General features: G+C 34.3%; 1 protein-coding gene across 1 annotated transcript; it reads right to left on the bottom strand.

Moving 5' to 3' along the window:
- Window positions 1-8179: 8179 nt before the first annotated feature.
- Window positions 8180-10846, bottom strand: LOC127086725 (L-ascorbate oxidase homolog). Its single transcript, XM_051027519.1, has 7 exons — window positions 10516-10846; window positions 10312-10421; window positions 9750-10020; window positions 9549-9651; window positions 9074-9419; window positions 8631-8996; window positions 8180-8557 (listed from the first exon to the last, which is right to left on the bottom strand). The coding sequence occupies exons 1-7, from the start codon at window positions 10660-10662 to the stop codon at window positions 8281-8283; spliced, it is 1620 nt and encodes a 539-aa protein (XP_050883476.1). The 5' UTR covers window positions 10663-10846; the 3' UTR covers window positions 8180-8280.
- Between the last annotated feature and the right edge of the window lie 4671 nt (window positions 10847-15517).

Raw genomic sequence — 15517 nt, forward strand, 5'->3', positions numbered from 1 at the left:
TTTATCATTAATATAATTTTTATGTCAAAATATCATAATAACATAGATTATGCCACTTAAATTAAATTATTAGTAAAATAATTACAATCGATAAACAATTAATAAATCAATTATTTATAAGGTTACTAATAACTTTTTGATTTTTCAACCTCTAAAAATGTATCATCTAAAATCTTAAGTGAACTTAAGTGAAACAATGAGGCTAATCGATCATTGACCTTCAATAATTGATTTCACAAGTCATAAATTGAAGGTTTTAATATATAGTCGTTACCCATCATTAATAGATTGTCCCAACCAATTTTAGACCCAACCAATAAATAAATAATCGATTGGGTTAATTATCTAATCGAATATTTAGTTTAAAAAACATCTTCAAATTAATCAGACACTCCCCTAATTAATTGGCTAGGCCCTAAAAATATTTTTTGGTCGTTTAAATAAAATATGAGAGGCTTTTCAAATATTTTAAGTGTCTATGTGATTTAGCCATAGTATTTCTAAAAATACTTTTGCGATACAAGACATTGATCACTCAGACAAACACGACAATGCAATCTTTCATAATTTATTTCTTTAACAAGTCTTGGCATAATTATTTTTGAGTTTGGAAACATAAGAGAGCTTTGAATCTTCTCAATAGGGCTTGATATATCTTCATGTTGATTGCCATCATCTAGGAGTTGATAGGTTTAAACCACAGATGACTCTTGAAATATAAGTATTCACCTGAATGTCATTTTACCACAATGTTGACACTATCTTCAAGAGGATAGCTTGATTCAGAAGGATAACTTAATCAATAATCTAGTGCACCTTTGATCACTTAAGTTATCTTTAACAGATACTTGACTTTACTAGATATTGTTTGGTATTAAGTGTTGTCATCATCAAAACTAAACAGCTACTCAATTGACTTCTAGCTTTGCTATCCATAAGCTTCACCACCTTTGACCATCTTGACTATATATGCAAGCACAAAGATCCATAATAACTTGGTTAGCAGTTACTAAATCATCATACCTATTACATATTTGTGAACATTCATGCGTCAGTCTCAAAACGCAAACATGATTCAAACTGTGAATCTGCACAATAATATTTTCAAAACTTTGAGTGCTACAACAATTATGTCAGCCTCATATTCAACTAAATTCTTAGTTATGTTAATGTTCTAAATGATTGGAGTCTCAATCTTCTTAACCTCCTGAAGTCGACCCTCATCCTAAAGTCTCTTGAGTTCTAAATTGATTGTGGTAAGGGGCCACACTTTACCCCCCATCACCGAAAATGCAAAGTTGGAGGATTATTATGACAAAACAAAACATGGTCTGTAAATTCTATTCTCTAGTCAAAGCCTCATGATCTTATTTCTATGATTGATTAAGATAATAAGATAAATGATTTATTCGTGCGGACAGTGCCCCATATGAATCTAGAATAGCGTAAGTTAAGACCATCAGGCAGGCCACATGAGGAATTCATTCTACAATGACTGCTTGTTGTAACACCCTAAATTAAATTAAATTGAATTTAGTTGTATCTTATTGTAGTATTTGAGTGATTTAATATGCTTTTTATTATTATTTGGTGAATATACGTGGTATGTGGAATTAGTGGGTATGTTGGCGGGATTTAGGAAGAGCCATAGAACTTAATTAGAATTTTTAATTAATTTTAAAATTAGCAGAAATATAGAATAATAAATAAAATAATATAAATAGTGATATTTGGATAGATTTTTTTAGAAAAATAAGGAAAATTAAAGATGAGAAGGGTAAAACTGAAATAACCAAAATAGGAGAATTCAGTTTTCATTTAAAAAGAAATGTGTGAGGGTTGAGAGAGTTTACTGATACGTAGAAGTTACATTGAGAAAAAAGAGGCAAACAACAAAGTGAAAAAGGAAGAACAATGGTTTGGGGAGGAAGATCACCATAACTAGAGCTTGAGAAATTGTTGGTAATTTAGGTAAGGGAGATTACTCGATTATAGGTGTCAATTTCATGAAGGATAGAGATGGATCCTGACCCTCCTCTATGTTTTTCCCTTTTTCTCCATTGTTGAGTTTGTATGTTTTGGAGAAGTTTTGTATAAAACCTATCTAAAATTGTTGTGATGAACATGAATTATCATTTTATTCTTACTATTGAAATTTCTGTACCATCATATGTGAAATTTGAATTGTTGGTGTTCATATCGGTATTTATTAATATGATGAATGTGTTGTTGAATTGTGAATGAATTGATAAGAAAAATGGTGATGTGTAAAGTCTATCATACAATTATGTTTTGATGATAAATTAATCATGTAAAATGTTTACCCATGTTAGAACATAATTGGGTAGGATTTAGAATGGATAGAGGATGAAGAAGATGAGTTAAAAGTGGTATTTCTAGAGAGAGAAAATCCAGAAACTAATCGATTGGTTCCCCTGGAACAATCTATTGGTTCATCAAACTGAGCGGAAAAAGTATTGGACAACAAGCTATGACTAATCTATTAGTCAACCCACAATAATTCATTAGCTTCCATGAAACTAATCGATTGGTCCACCAACAATAATCTATTGGTTCCCCTGTTGTTTTTGCCATAATTTGAGTTTTGTGACTCCGTTGAAGTGCAATTTAAAAGTTGGAAAGATAACGCATATGACTACCTCATATTATCATTCCCAAAGGTTATATGTGTACATGAGAATCTGAATGTATTGCTTTTCTTGTGGTGTTTATGGATGAGTATTACTGCATTATATAATTGATTCTTATGTTGAGTTGTGAATTGGTGATTATGATTGCATATTATGAAGGTGATTATAATTGTTTGTGTTGAGGTGTGTAGTTCAAAAGTGGGGATTACTGTGAATGTTATATTGCATGTTGTTATGGTTAAAAGTGGAATCATAATTGTTTTTATTACATTATTTGCATGCCATGCATCATAATATCATATTGTGTCAGTGTGTTGAAAGAGGAAAGTCATGGGTTCAGAAGTGGGGACATGTGGTCATCCCGAGTTTAGAAGTGGAAAGCCGGTTTGAATAAGGAACCATTGTTGAATGGACGAGATCAGTAACAAACCTCTGATGTCCAAACTGGTACTACATGCATTGAGTTAAGATTGTTGGTCGCGTTGCATACATAAATGCATTGTGATTATTTTATTATTGTGAACAAAATGTATGAATAATGATTGGGTTGAATATGTTACCCTTGCTAGGTTTTGCACAGGTAATATATTTGAGCATATTTTTACCCCTTTCTTGTTTATTTTGTGTTGCTCTATACATATTTGTATAGATACTCAGGAGGAGTAAGGGCTGATGTGAGTTGGAAGGTGTCCTTGAAGCTTCTCTTCCTTTATTTTATCGTCTTATAGATATTTAGTTGGTTTAATGCTCTTATATGTAACATCTGTGACAAGGCATTTTTTTTTGAGTTAATAGTTGGATTATGTTACTTTAATTGAGTATTTCAATTTGTTGAGATAATTGAAGTTTATGTTAATTATTTTTGAGTTCCGCTGCGAATTTTGAAATTATTTGGAAAGTATGCATGTCATGCTTAATTAACATCCTAAAATGTGAATTTTATTTTTTAATTTATGAGTCGGGGTTTTAGGGTGTTACATTTGTCACCTCAGAGGCACTAGGTTGGTCACATAATTGACATTTTCTTAAAGCACTAGATAGCGTAATTTTGAAGGACTTGAGGGAAGATGTATGCAATTGACATAAGCATCATTGGAACATCTTTGGCAATGGTATCACAAGCTTCTCTCGCGCCAATACATACACATCCTTATTATACCGCTTAGGAGGCGATAAGCTATGTTGGTCTATCACTTCATCATCATCTCTTATATAGATAATAATAATATAATTAGAAGGACCAGCATGATATGGACCAACATAGGAGGACCCAACTTTTCCCTCCTAAATTTTTTTCATTATGTTCTCATTAACAATTTCACCTGTAAAAAAGACAAAAAAAATAAATAACATGATCGCGAGAGATTAATCTAACAACATGACATACCAAACATAACAAGATAAATTCTTCTTTCTTAACGACTAGCCGGGAAAAGGGATTCCACCTATCTAGCAACATCACATAGTTCTAAATATTTCAAAAAAAATGATGGATCACATCCTTTTAGGTACTCAAGATTGAGGCACACACTTTCCCGATGTCTTTTATAGTTTCGATGATTTTCCTTTTATATGAGACGTCATAATAGGAAGATTTATTAGATACTCCCTCTGCTCCTATTTATAAAAGACAATTTAATTTTTAGATACATTGAATAATAAATGTATCTGGACTATATATGGATCAATATACATTGATTATTCAATGTATTTAAAAAGTAAATCGTCTCTTATAAATTGGATCGGAGGGAGTATATCAGGATTTCTTCAAACATCTTATGAAATTTTAAATGCCATTGAAATTCTTCTTCACTCTTGAGATTTAATAAAGAAGTAAACACATTTTTTATGAAGCTTCAAATACTTTTTAGAATTTCAGAAAGAAAATATTTTAATTCAGAGCGAGATAAGTTAGGAAATACCTCTTCAGAGTCTGACTCTGATTCTGATTCTGATTGAATCTTTTCATCAGGTACTTATGTGCTTGCCATTAGTGTCACATTAGCTTGCTCTTCCTCATAAATTATGAGGATTCAGAGTCATCCCAAGTTTCCATTAGACCTTTCTTATTTCCTCTAAAGTATTTCTTCTTTGGTCTGTCTTTATTTAGCTTGGGAAACTCATTCTTATAGTGACCCGACTCCTTGCACTCAAAATAGATAGCATCCTTGCCAACACCTGACTTCTTCAGTCTAGATGTAGACTCAGAGCGACCACCTGTCCTTTTGGAGCCTCTGAACTTGCTTTTTCTTTTCTTCCAAAGTTGATTAACACATCTGGAAAGAAGAGAATTCATCTTCTTGTTCAAAGTCTTCTTCAGACTCCTCTTCTTCTTCAGCTTGGAAGACTTTAGTCTTTTCATACTTTCCCATTGATTTCAAAGCCACAAATTTAAATTCTTTGAGGCTCATCCTCTTCAAGCTCTATCTCATTACTTCTCATAGAACTCACAAGTTCTTCAAGAGTTGTGTTGTTCAGATCCTTAGAAAGTTTTAGTGCAATTACCATATGCTTTCATCTCTTGGGCATGCTTCTGATAATTTTCTTTACATGATCTGCAATTGAGTAACCTTTGTCCAGAACCTTTGGTCCTACAACAAAATTTTGAAACCTTGAGAACATGTTCTCAATAGTTTCATTATCTTCCATCTTGAAGGCTTCATACTTTTGTATCAAGGCAAGTGCCTTGATTTCTTTAACTTGAATGTTTCCTTCATGAGTCATTTTTAGAGAATCAAATATAGACTTTGTTGTGTCTCTATTTGTGATATTTCCATACTCAATGTATGAAATAACATTCAATAAGATGGTTCTTGCTTTATGATGATTCTTGTAGTCTTTCTTTTGTTGATCAATCATCATTCTTATTTTCACCTTGTTACCACTGCCATCAACAGGATGAATGTAGCCATCAACTACCATATCCCATAGATTCACATCATGACCAAGAAAAAAACTTTCTATTATATCTTTCTATTAATCAAAATTTTCTCCATCAAAAACTGGAGGTTTTGCGCAATAGTGATCTCTATCTCTATCAGCAGGTGCAGTTGGTGGAGGGATATCAACCATTGTGTTTCACAAAATGGATCTTTATCTGACACAATGAAGTGTTTGATACGCAATCAATACCAGAACCAGAGCTCTGATGCCAATTGAAGGTGAAGAGAAACACAAGAAATGGGGGTTTGAATTGAGTTTCTAAAAATGAAGTATATTTCTACCCAACACAACAAACAGAAAATAAAGAACAAAAAATAATGAAGCAATTATTTTATCATGGTTCGTTGTTAACTAAGTTACCTCTAGCCCATCCGCCAATGTGATTTTGCCTTATCAACAAGAACTTAATCCACTATTTTTAAACTTGATTATAACACAAACACAAACTGTCAATTTCTTCTTGAGTAATACTGACTAAACCCTAGTAACTCAAGAAAAATACAATCAAACAAATTGAGATACAAAGTGTGTTTACAAAAGGTTTCTAAGAAAGCAGAATACACCAATGAATAACAAGTATATCACACAAAATATATTCTATGAAGAGTATGAACAAAAGTTCTTGCGTGTGTTTCTTTTTTCTCTAATATTTCACAAAGTACATTGTTCATGTATATGATAATCTCTTAGAATGTAGCAACACTTTTCCATTCTTCTAAGTCTTCTTTATATAGGCAATGAAAATATCCGTTGGAGACTAGAATTGAAATACCAAAATGCAGTTGTATCCTTGCATAACGGCTTGTAAAAATGGGAGACAAAATGGTACAATAGTACCGTCCTTAGCCCACAAAATCAGTATAGTGGAAGAAATATTTGATCTTGTAATGTGTACTATTTTTCTCATGTAAAACCTTTTGATCTTATCTTCAATATTCAAAGGCTTCTGGTAGATATATTATGAAGCATGATAAGAGAAGAGTAAGAGTCTGGTTAAGAGTATCTTAAGAAACTCCGTCTTCAGAGTCTTGATACAGTTCACCAAAACCTGATCTTCAGAGTCTGGTGACATAGTTCAAAGTTGTTTGAGTGCGGGGCTTTAGAGGATATCAACATCAGAAGCTTCAGAGTAACAAAACTTTGTATGAGCAGAAACCAGAAGCTTTGAGTACAGAATCTTCAGATTGATTATCTTGTAAACCACATATCTCAGAGTCAGAGTGCACTAGGTTCAGAATCTGATGACATCACATGTCATTCACTCAGAGTCAGAACTCGTATCTAGTATCTGCACATTAAAAAAATTAATTAGGATACAAAATTGTTCTCTACGAGTCTATATGAATTGTTATCATCAAAGTATAAGATTAGATGCATGACAAAATCTTATTCTTACACATCATCCCATACACATAAATCTGTATCATCTTCTTCACTTTTTCTGTTAACAGGATTATAAATTTTGCTTTGTTCTTGGACTTACAAGTTCCTCTTTCCATTACTGCAATCATCATTACAATCCCCCAACAGAAGATTATCTAGGATCATGATGTTTCGAGGGTGAGGGATATGGTGAGACTTGGGGATGATGTCCAGACTAGAGCGTGATGTTTTTCCGATATCCAAGCTTTTTGAATCTTCCATGGTGAAGATTCTTGAGGAAGGACACAAACAACCTGACATGGGAAGCACAAAACCAGCAAAAAAAATAAGGATATTGATGGAGCACCCCCACCACACCACCAGAGTCAGATCGATGAAACTCAAACAAGACATCAGATAACATATGGCACACCGCCACCACACCAAAACTGAAGTATCGCCTCCATAGAGAAACCATGAAACTCACTCAACTAGAGAAGGACACTGTAATGCTTGCAGCAAATACAAAGCAAAGAGGCGAAATAACGAAGGAAAGTAAGATTGAAAGGATCAATCCGAAAGGAGATTCTTTGAGAGAATCTTGAAATACATATAATATTTAATAGAAAATTATGATAAAATTTAATCCATGTAATCAATTTTACCTAATGAGATAATACTAAGTTGTTGTTGTATTTTTTTCAACAATAAATCATATAAAATATTATTAACGAACCAATTATTAATATTGCATTGAAAAATAAAATGCTTAAAGAAAATAATACAAACACATTGAAAAATAAAATGCTTAAAGAAAATAATACAAACACATTTTTCTTTCAATTAAAAAGAAGTAAGGAATGGAGGGAATAGGAAAGATAACCACACATATAGTTGCCATATGAATGTCATGTGGCATATGTACCAGTGATTTAAATCTAGATTTTACATAATGAACAAAACAATCCAAGGACTATATTTTATCATCTAAAGTAATATTGACTAGTACAAAGGAAAATCGGCTCTAGTTAAGCTTTAGAAGGAAAACAAATTATGTAGCCATAAAACTATATACACCCTTCATTCCTATTATAACTAATAAAAACGTTTTTTTTTCATTAAATAATTGATGTATCTGATATATAATAATGACCAGATACATCATTTATTCAATAAATTTAAAAAGTCTTTTGTTGCTTATAATATTGACCGGAGAATATATATTGAAGGAAATGTCTTGTCTTGAAGAATGAAAACTATAAAATTCATAATCATATTTGAAGTCCGTGTTTCATAGAGAATGAATGAAACTTAACGACTTAGTTCAATGACCTATAGCTCGGCCACACCGCAGAGCATTACTTGGTATTGGATACTCATCTCTCCACGAATTTGCCGGAGAATACACACGAAGATAAAACTGTTGTCCTAAGTACTGACGAGCCCAATTCTCTGATCTAACATTCCACATTCCCACATTGTCCAAAGGCATGTACACTGCACTCCATGACTTGGGATATACCTGAACTGTACAACGAGAAATTGTGTCTCCCAAATTGTAATTTGATCTGCTTGAAGCTGACCATTGTCCTCCATCCATTCTGAAAATATCGATATCGTAAAAATGTTACATTATTATTGAAAGAGTCTTAAGTTTTGTTAGATGAATCTTACCCTACAACAAAGAAGTGATGGCCATCAATGTGCCAAGACTGCACAGTATCTTCAGGATTTTCGAACACAATCTCGACGTAGCCTCGAAAATCAGCAGCCATGACAGAAGTCTGAAGGTAACCACCACCGCCCGTAGGACTGTCCGAAATACTTCCAAGGCTGAAAACTCCTTGGATATTGAAATAATCAGCTAGTTTAAGTGGTGTATCGGCGTTGATGAAGGAAACACTGTTAACCGCGTATCGTTGCTTGCCGTTGATGATTGGTGCAGAGTTTTGAAGTCTAATTGTACGCGTCGTGTTTATTAAACCATAATGGTAAGATCCTTGCGGGTTAGGTCTCGGTCCACTAGCCGTAAGATTTCTCCTGAGTGATGAAACATTCTTTTAGTATATCATTCAACGATCGCACACACAAATATGTAACACAATTTATAACATTACCTGAGGGAGCGAGCTTGATCGAGAGACCAATCGATTTGAACAGTGAGGCCTCCTGGGGGAGGACCAGAGACAGTTTTCGCGGAGTTACTGTAATGAAGTATGGAGGTAGCTGTCAACACTTGAGAGGTAAATCGCGAAGAGACAACGATATAATAGTCTTGTGGCGGTTGATCGGTAGTAACCAACACCGAGTAACTCTGTCCCAAATGAATGTCAAGAGAATCATAAGTGTTTTGTAGTGTGTGGATTCCTTCCACTTCAACTAGTTTCATCTTATGGCCTTGAATTCTGAAATTGATGGAAGTTGTGAGTCCGACATTTGATATGCGGAATCTGTAAGTCTTGCCTGCCAAGCAAACCAGAAAATTTGATGACTCATATTCACCGATAAGTTGACATAAACTTGAGCCGCTTGTGTTAGAATCAATCATCAAGAAAAGAAAAATGCCTCAAGTTGTTGTAAATTGTAATGTACCTTGATCAACATTGAATGTGAAAGCATTAGAACCATGACCATTGATGACAAGTCCATCAGGAAAAGGAAGGTCACTTCCATTGTCGAGAACGGCTTTCAGGTCCTGAAAGCCGAAATAAATAAAAATAAGAATATACATTATTTTAAAGGATCTCGACCATCGATTCAGATGGTCGAGGTACCGAGTGTAAAGCTACTTACGGTATGATTTCTGCTGTACCAATCTCCGGCTAATATGGTGAAATCATTTGACGGAGGAGGAAACGGTATCGGAATCATAGGACGGCTGTTAATTTTGATGCCACCATAACCACCTGCAGCCTTGTGAAATTCAAGGGAGGGAAAGTAAAAGTAGCTACCAATCTGATCTTTTACTTGAAGAACATAAGTGAAGTTCTTCCCCGGTGGAATAGGGCAGTTTGTTCCATATACTCCATCTTGCCATGAATTTCTTCTCTGCTCTACTCCATTCCTAATCAAGAATCATCACATCCTATTAATATTAGCCTAACACTCAAATAATGGCCTATAAATAAGAACTAGTTTAACAGTTTCTGCATTGTACTAGTCAAATTTAACTTCATAAACGTTCATCAGAATCCCTGTAACACCGACACCTCTAAAAAATGTGTCTGTGTCAGAGACTAACATTGTGGTGTTTTCGGAGTAACTATAAAACCATGAAAAACTATGATATTGTTTTTGAAGCTAATACTTGAAACCCAAAACTAAACAAAGAAATTTAGCAAGAAAAAAAACAAACCAAGAAAAGAGAAAAGGTTGATCCAAGCTATTGAAAACACTGATAATCAAGTTATCATTAGTGACAGCTTCAATCTGCGGTCCTGGAAACTGCCCATTTATCAATATACCCTGCCATTTCATGAACCAAACATTCAATACATTTCATAAGAAAATAAACTAAGAACAAAAACAAAAAAAGAACTCAGAAGAATAACAAAATAACCTGTTGTTTAACTCCAAGAGGATAGATATCTCCATAGGTAACATTCCAAGTATAGAATCTATAAGGATCTTCTCCATTTGAATTTGTCACAACAAGAAACACTAGTAACAATAATGAGAGAGAACTTAGTCTCATTGAGTACTCCATTTCTTCAACAACACTTTGTTTTTTTCCTTTGGCTTTAGAGCTTTATAAATGAGATAATTATGTTATGTAGTAATGTTTTGTCGGTGTAATAAAGAGAGAGAAAGAGAAAGAGAGGATTCTTCAACATGAGTAATGGTGATGGACCAGTTTTCAGTGTATGAGCTGTATACATATTTCAGTATCTTTAGTCTTTTGAAAGTGTGACAGTGCATAGTGGATTATGGATTTGAATAATATAAAATAATAATGGGTATTAAATGTTTTCTAGAAAAATTGAATGTCACAAAGCAAGAATGGCATAATTGTTGAAGGTCATTTGCTTTGTCACGAAGCAAGCATTGATGTGGAGTGTAATGACTAAAATAAATAAATACATAACAAATAATAATGGAAAAGTTAAACATCAGATTTGGTAGAATCATCCAAGATTATCTACAATAATAAAAAATCCGCAAAAAAAATACGGAAATAGACTCAAATAATTATCCATAAAGTTAATCGGATATAAGTGCGGGCATGAGCACCTTAGTACCCACCATGTCTCATACCCACGTAATATATATTTATGTATTTTAATTTATATTTATATTTTAATTTATATTATTATATAAGAATGTATGTATATCAATTTTAAAAATATATTACTGTTAATGTATTATGTATTTAATATAATGTTCTTTTCTTTTAGCAATACATTTTTTAATTTTTTTTTAACGTTTTTAAAATTTTAAAACGATATGATATTTTATAATTGATCTATTTGTTTTTAACAGAAATGTGGGTAACGAGTACAGATATGGACACTTACATATCCATAAAACACGAGTATAAGTGCTAATGTTGATGCTCAAGCGGGTATGGACTCAGATACAAAGATTTTTTAAATTGCGAATATGGGATAATACTATAATACCTTGCACAAACCCTGACCATGGTCATTGTAGTCATATGTTATCTTTTTAAAACCCTAATTCCTTGAGTGCAACGGTTCTCGCGGCTGTTAGAGCCAACCGTCCCCCTGTTTTTTTGGTTAAGTGAAGGCAAACTAATATATAATCCCTTTCGGTGGAAGGTATAAGCCATATTTCACAACCTACGACGGTTGTAAGAATCAACCTCACTCAAATTCCACGACCGTTCTCCACCAGCCGGCGTGTTCCTATATACAAAATTTTCAATTCATGTGGATATGACTTTCAGTTTCTACCGCGCTTTTATCTTTTTCAGAATCGCAAGCCCTCATCCTTTTTCCATCCAATTTGAAACCATATTCAATTTTCCTAAAACTGAAAAACTGTCTTGTTCTATCGAATCGCAGAATGATTCTTCTCGCACATCTCATAAACAACGAAACTTAGTGAATATATGTTTTACTCGCGTTTTAAGTTTTGTATTTATATGGAGATTTTTTTATTTATTTGGGGATTTAACATTTCTTCGTTTTAATGCCCATAAAATCATGTGCTCATCAAATTTTGCTTTCAATTGATATGACATTGCTTTTAAAACATTCTTATGAGTTGAAATTTTGCTTTATGTATAAATGCTATAGTGACATGGATTAAGAAGAAGATGGGATCTGGTGTATACTGTTGGAAATTCACCACAACCTATGAAGAATTTCTATCAATCTTGATGGACAAGATTGATATCACCACACAATGATAATGAAAAGAAAAGAGTGATTGAGAAAGAAAGAAAAGAAAGGTTTGAGAAGAAGAATATTCTCTGCAGAGTTTTCTCTCTGCCCACAACCCATGGAAAAATTCTTTATTCACTTTGCAACTGCAAAATTCTGTGAATATAATGTTATGAGTTTTTTCTTCTCTTCATACAAGAATAAGGGTTGATCCCTCTATTTATAAATTTAGGTTAGCTTGCTCGCTAAGCTAAAACTCAAAACTATAAAAGCTCAAAATAGTTAACACTACTTAAAATAGGCCTAAGTCAAAATCCTGTGTGAAGCAACATGCTTCGACACTTCGACACATTAATACAACTCAACACACTAGGTGATTCGACACTTCCTTGCTTCTGTCGAGCAACCTGCTTCTACACAAGGAATTACAAATCAACACATCACCTAATTCATTGTGTCTAAGTTATCTACATTCATCATAGCTCTTAGTCTTCTGAACACTTTGACATGCACTCTCTTCTTTGATGCATCATCAAACCTCTACCACTCTTGTAAAATTCGATGCCAAGGAAATATGAAATATCACCCAAATCTGACATTTCGAATTCCTTATTGATATCACCTTTGAAGTCTTCGATCTCCTTCTTGCAGCTACCTGTAATCAACTAGTCATCAACATAAAGACATAGTATAAGCAATTCATTATTGCTTCTTCTTACATAAACTCCATATTCAGTTTTTCAATTTATAAATTCCTTCTCTTCTTGTTCCAAGCTCTTGGAGCTTGTTTAAGCCCATACAGTGCTTTATGTAGCCTGTACACCTTTCTTTCTTCGTCTTGTTTCACAAACCCAACTGGTTGTGCAACATAAACTTCTTCTTCTAAGGGGTCATTCAGGAATGCACATTTCACATCCATCTGACACATCTTCCAGTTGTTCATGTTTGCTAGACCAGTAACTAATCTGATTGTTTCGGTCCTAGCAACAGGTGCAAAAACTTCATCGAAGTCGATTCCTTCTTTCTTAAGAACTCCTTTCGCCACAAGTCTCGACTTGTGTCGAGTCACTTCTCCTTTCGGACTCAACTTCACCTTGTATACCCACTTCACATCGATTGCCTTTTTGTCTTGGGGCAATTCGACAAGTGACCAAGTGTTGTTGACTTCGATTGACTTCAGTTCTTCGTTCATTGCTTTCATCCACTTCGAATCTTTCAATGCCTCAACTGCATTGACTGATTCGACATATGCGTAGAAAGCATACTGTACCAGCTCACATTCTTTATTGACCATATCATTTGATGTAATCACACATTCTTGCAACCTTGTAGGCATGTGTCTTTCTCTTTGAGGTCTGCTTGGGCCTGCTTCACCTCTGACTTCTTGTCGAACTTCTCTTTCGACTTCACTAGCTGGTTCATTGCAAAATATTCTCATAACCCTTCTTAACATTCTCAGTCTAATCTCATTCCTTAAGCTCATCTATGATCATATCCATGTTGATCACCAGTTTCTTGTTCACTGGGTTGAACAACTTGTATCCTCCAGTCGAATGATATCCTATCAGGATCATCTGACTCGACTTATCATCAAGTTTTCTTCTCAATTGATCTGGAACATGTCTTTGTGCTATAGATCCAAACACCTTTAGATAAATCAAGCTAGGCTTGACACCAGACCAACATTCTTCTGGCGTGATTCTTCTAGCTTCTTTATCGGACATCTGCTCAGGATATATGTTGCACTCGACACAACTTCTCCCAATAATTCTTTGGAAAGATGCTTGCCTTTCAACATACTTCTCACCATGTTCATGATGGTTCTAGTCTTCCTTTCTGCGACTCCATTCTGCTGTGGAGTGTAGGGTGGCACCACCTCATGCACAATCCCTTTCTTTCACACATAATGCATCAAAGCATTTTGACACATATTCTCACCACCATCAGTCCTCAGAATCTTGAGCTTTCATTTTGACCATAAATTTAAACTTGGCAAATACCTAGATCAATTCACTTTTCTTCTTGATCAGGTAAGTCCATAGTTTTCGAATCAAATCATCTATGAATGTAACAAAGTATATGTTACCTCCAACTGAACCCACCTGGGTAGAACCACATATATCAGAGTATATGACTTCAAGAATTTCCTTCGACCTGCTTCCTGCATCTTTACTAAAGTTATTCTTGTGTTGCTTCGCTTGCACACATTCTTCACACACTTTGTTTGGAATGTCGATTTCTCGTAATCATGAAACCATATTTCTTCTCTTCAAATCTCTGATGTCTTTGAAATTGAGATGGCCAAGTCTATAATGCCATATCCATTCATCTATGTTGTATGTTGTTGCAAGGCACTTATGCTCCATCACATTAAGCTCAATCTTGAAGGTTTTATTTTGAGGCATTAGAGCCTTCAAGATCAACCTTCCATCTGAGTCGAGAACTCTCATCATCTTGTCTTTGATCGACACCTTGTAGTTCTTTTCAACCAACTGCCCTATGTTGAGCAAATTGCTCTTCTCTGGTATGTACAACACATTTTAAATTACTGATCTTTTGTCATCTTTCCTCATAATCAGAACACCACCAACACCTTCAGCTGCTAGAGTATTGTCATTTGCAAATTTCACCATGTTCTTCATTGAGGGCTTTATGTTGACAGACTAATATTTCCTTCCAAACATGTGTGATGAGCATCCTGAGTCCAAGTACCACTGGTCCTTAAATCTATCTTCATCTCTCGTTGTAACCATCAGTAACATTTCTTATTCTTCTTCATGTTTTGCCAGCTTTGCATCAATTTATTGATTCTTCTGCTTTTCTGGACAATCACTAGAATAATGACCATGCTTCTGACAATCATAACACTGAATGTGACTCTTGTCTGGATTTTGACCACCACATTTTCCTCTACCTACAACACCACCTCTTTGGTTGCCTTGGTTCCATGGTTTTCTCTGATTCAACCAGTTGTCTTCTTATTGATTTCGACCAGTCAAATTGTTGTAGCCTCCTCTACCTTTGTTGCCATTCCAACTTCCTTTACCTTTCCTTTCTTTTGCTGATTGCGCATGCAAATCCATATCACTCTTCGACTTTCCTGCAGCTCTTTCATCCATTCTTTGTTCATGAGATTCAAGCATCCCTTGAAGCTCTTCCTTTGTTTGTTTTGACAAATCTTCCGACTCTTTTATGGCTGACTACTACCACATAGTT

Source organism: Lathyrus oleraceus, chromosome 5 (assembly GCF_024323335.1).
Source record: "Lathyrus oleraceus cultivar Zhongwan6 chromosome 5, CAAS_Psat_ZW6_1.0, whole genome shotgun sequence".
NCBI classification, from domain to species: Eukaryota; Viridiplantae; Streptophyta; class Magnoliopsida; order Fabales; family Fabaceae; genus Lathyrus; species Lathyrus oleraceus.

Excerpts from the sequence above, each read along its gene's own strand:
- LOC127086725 (XM_051027519.1), bottom strand. The coding sequence starts at position 10,662 with ATGGAGTACTCAATGAGACTAAGTTCTCTCTCATTATTGTTACTAGTG. Across the intron at positions 10,422-10,515 it reads CTCTTGGAGTTAAACAACAG|GGTATATTGATAAATGGGCA; the intron begins GTTATTTTGTTA and ends ATGAAATGGCAG. Across the intron at positions 10,021-10,311 it reads CAACCTTTTCTCTTTTCTTG|GAATGGAGTAGAGCAGAGAA; the intron begins GTTTGTTTTTTT and ends ATTCTTGATTAG.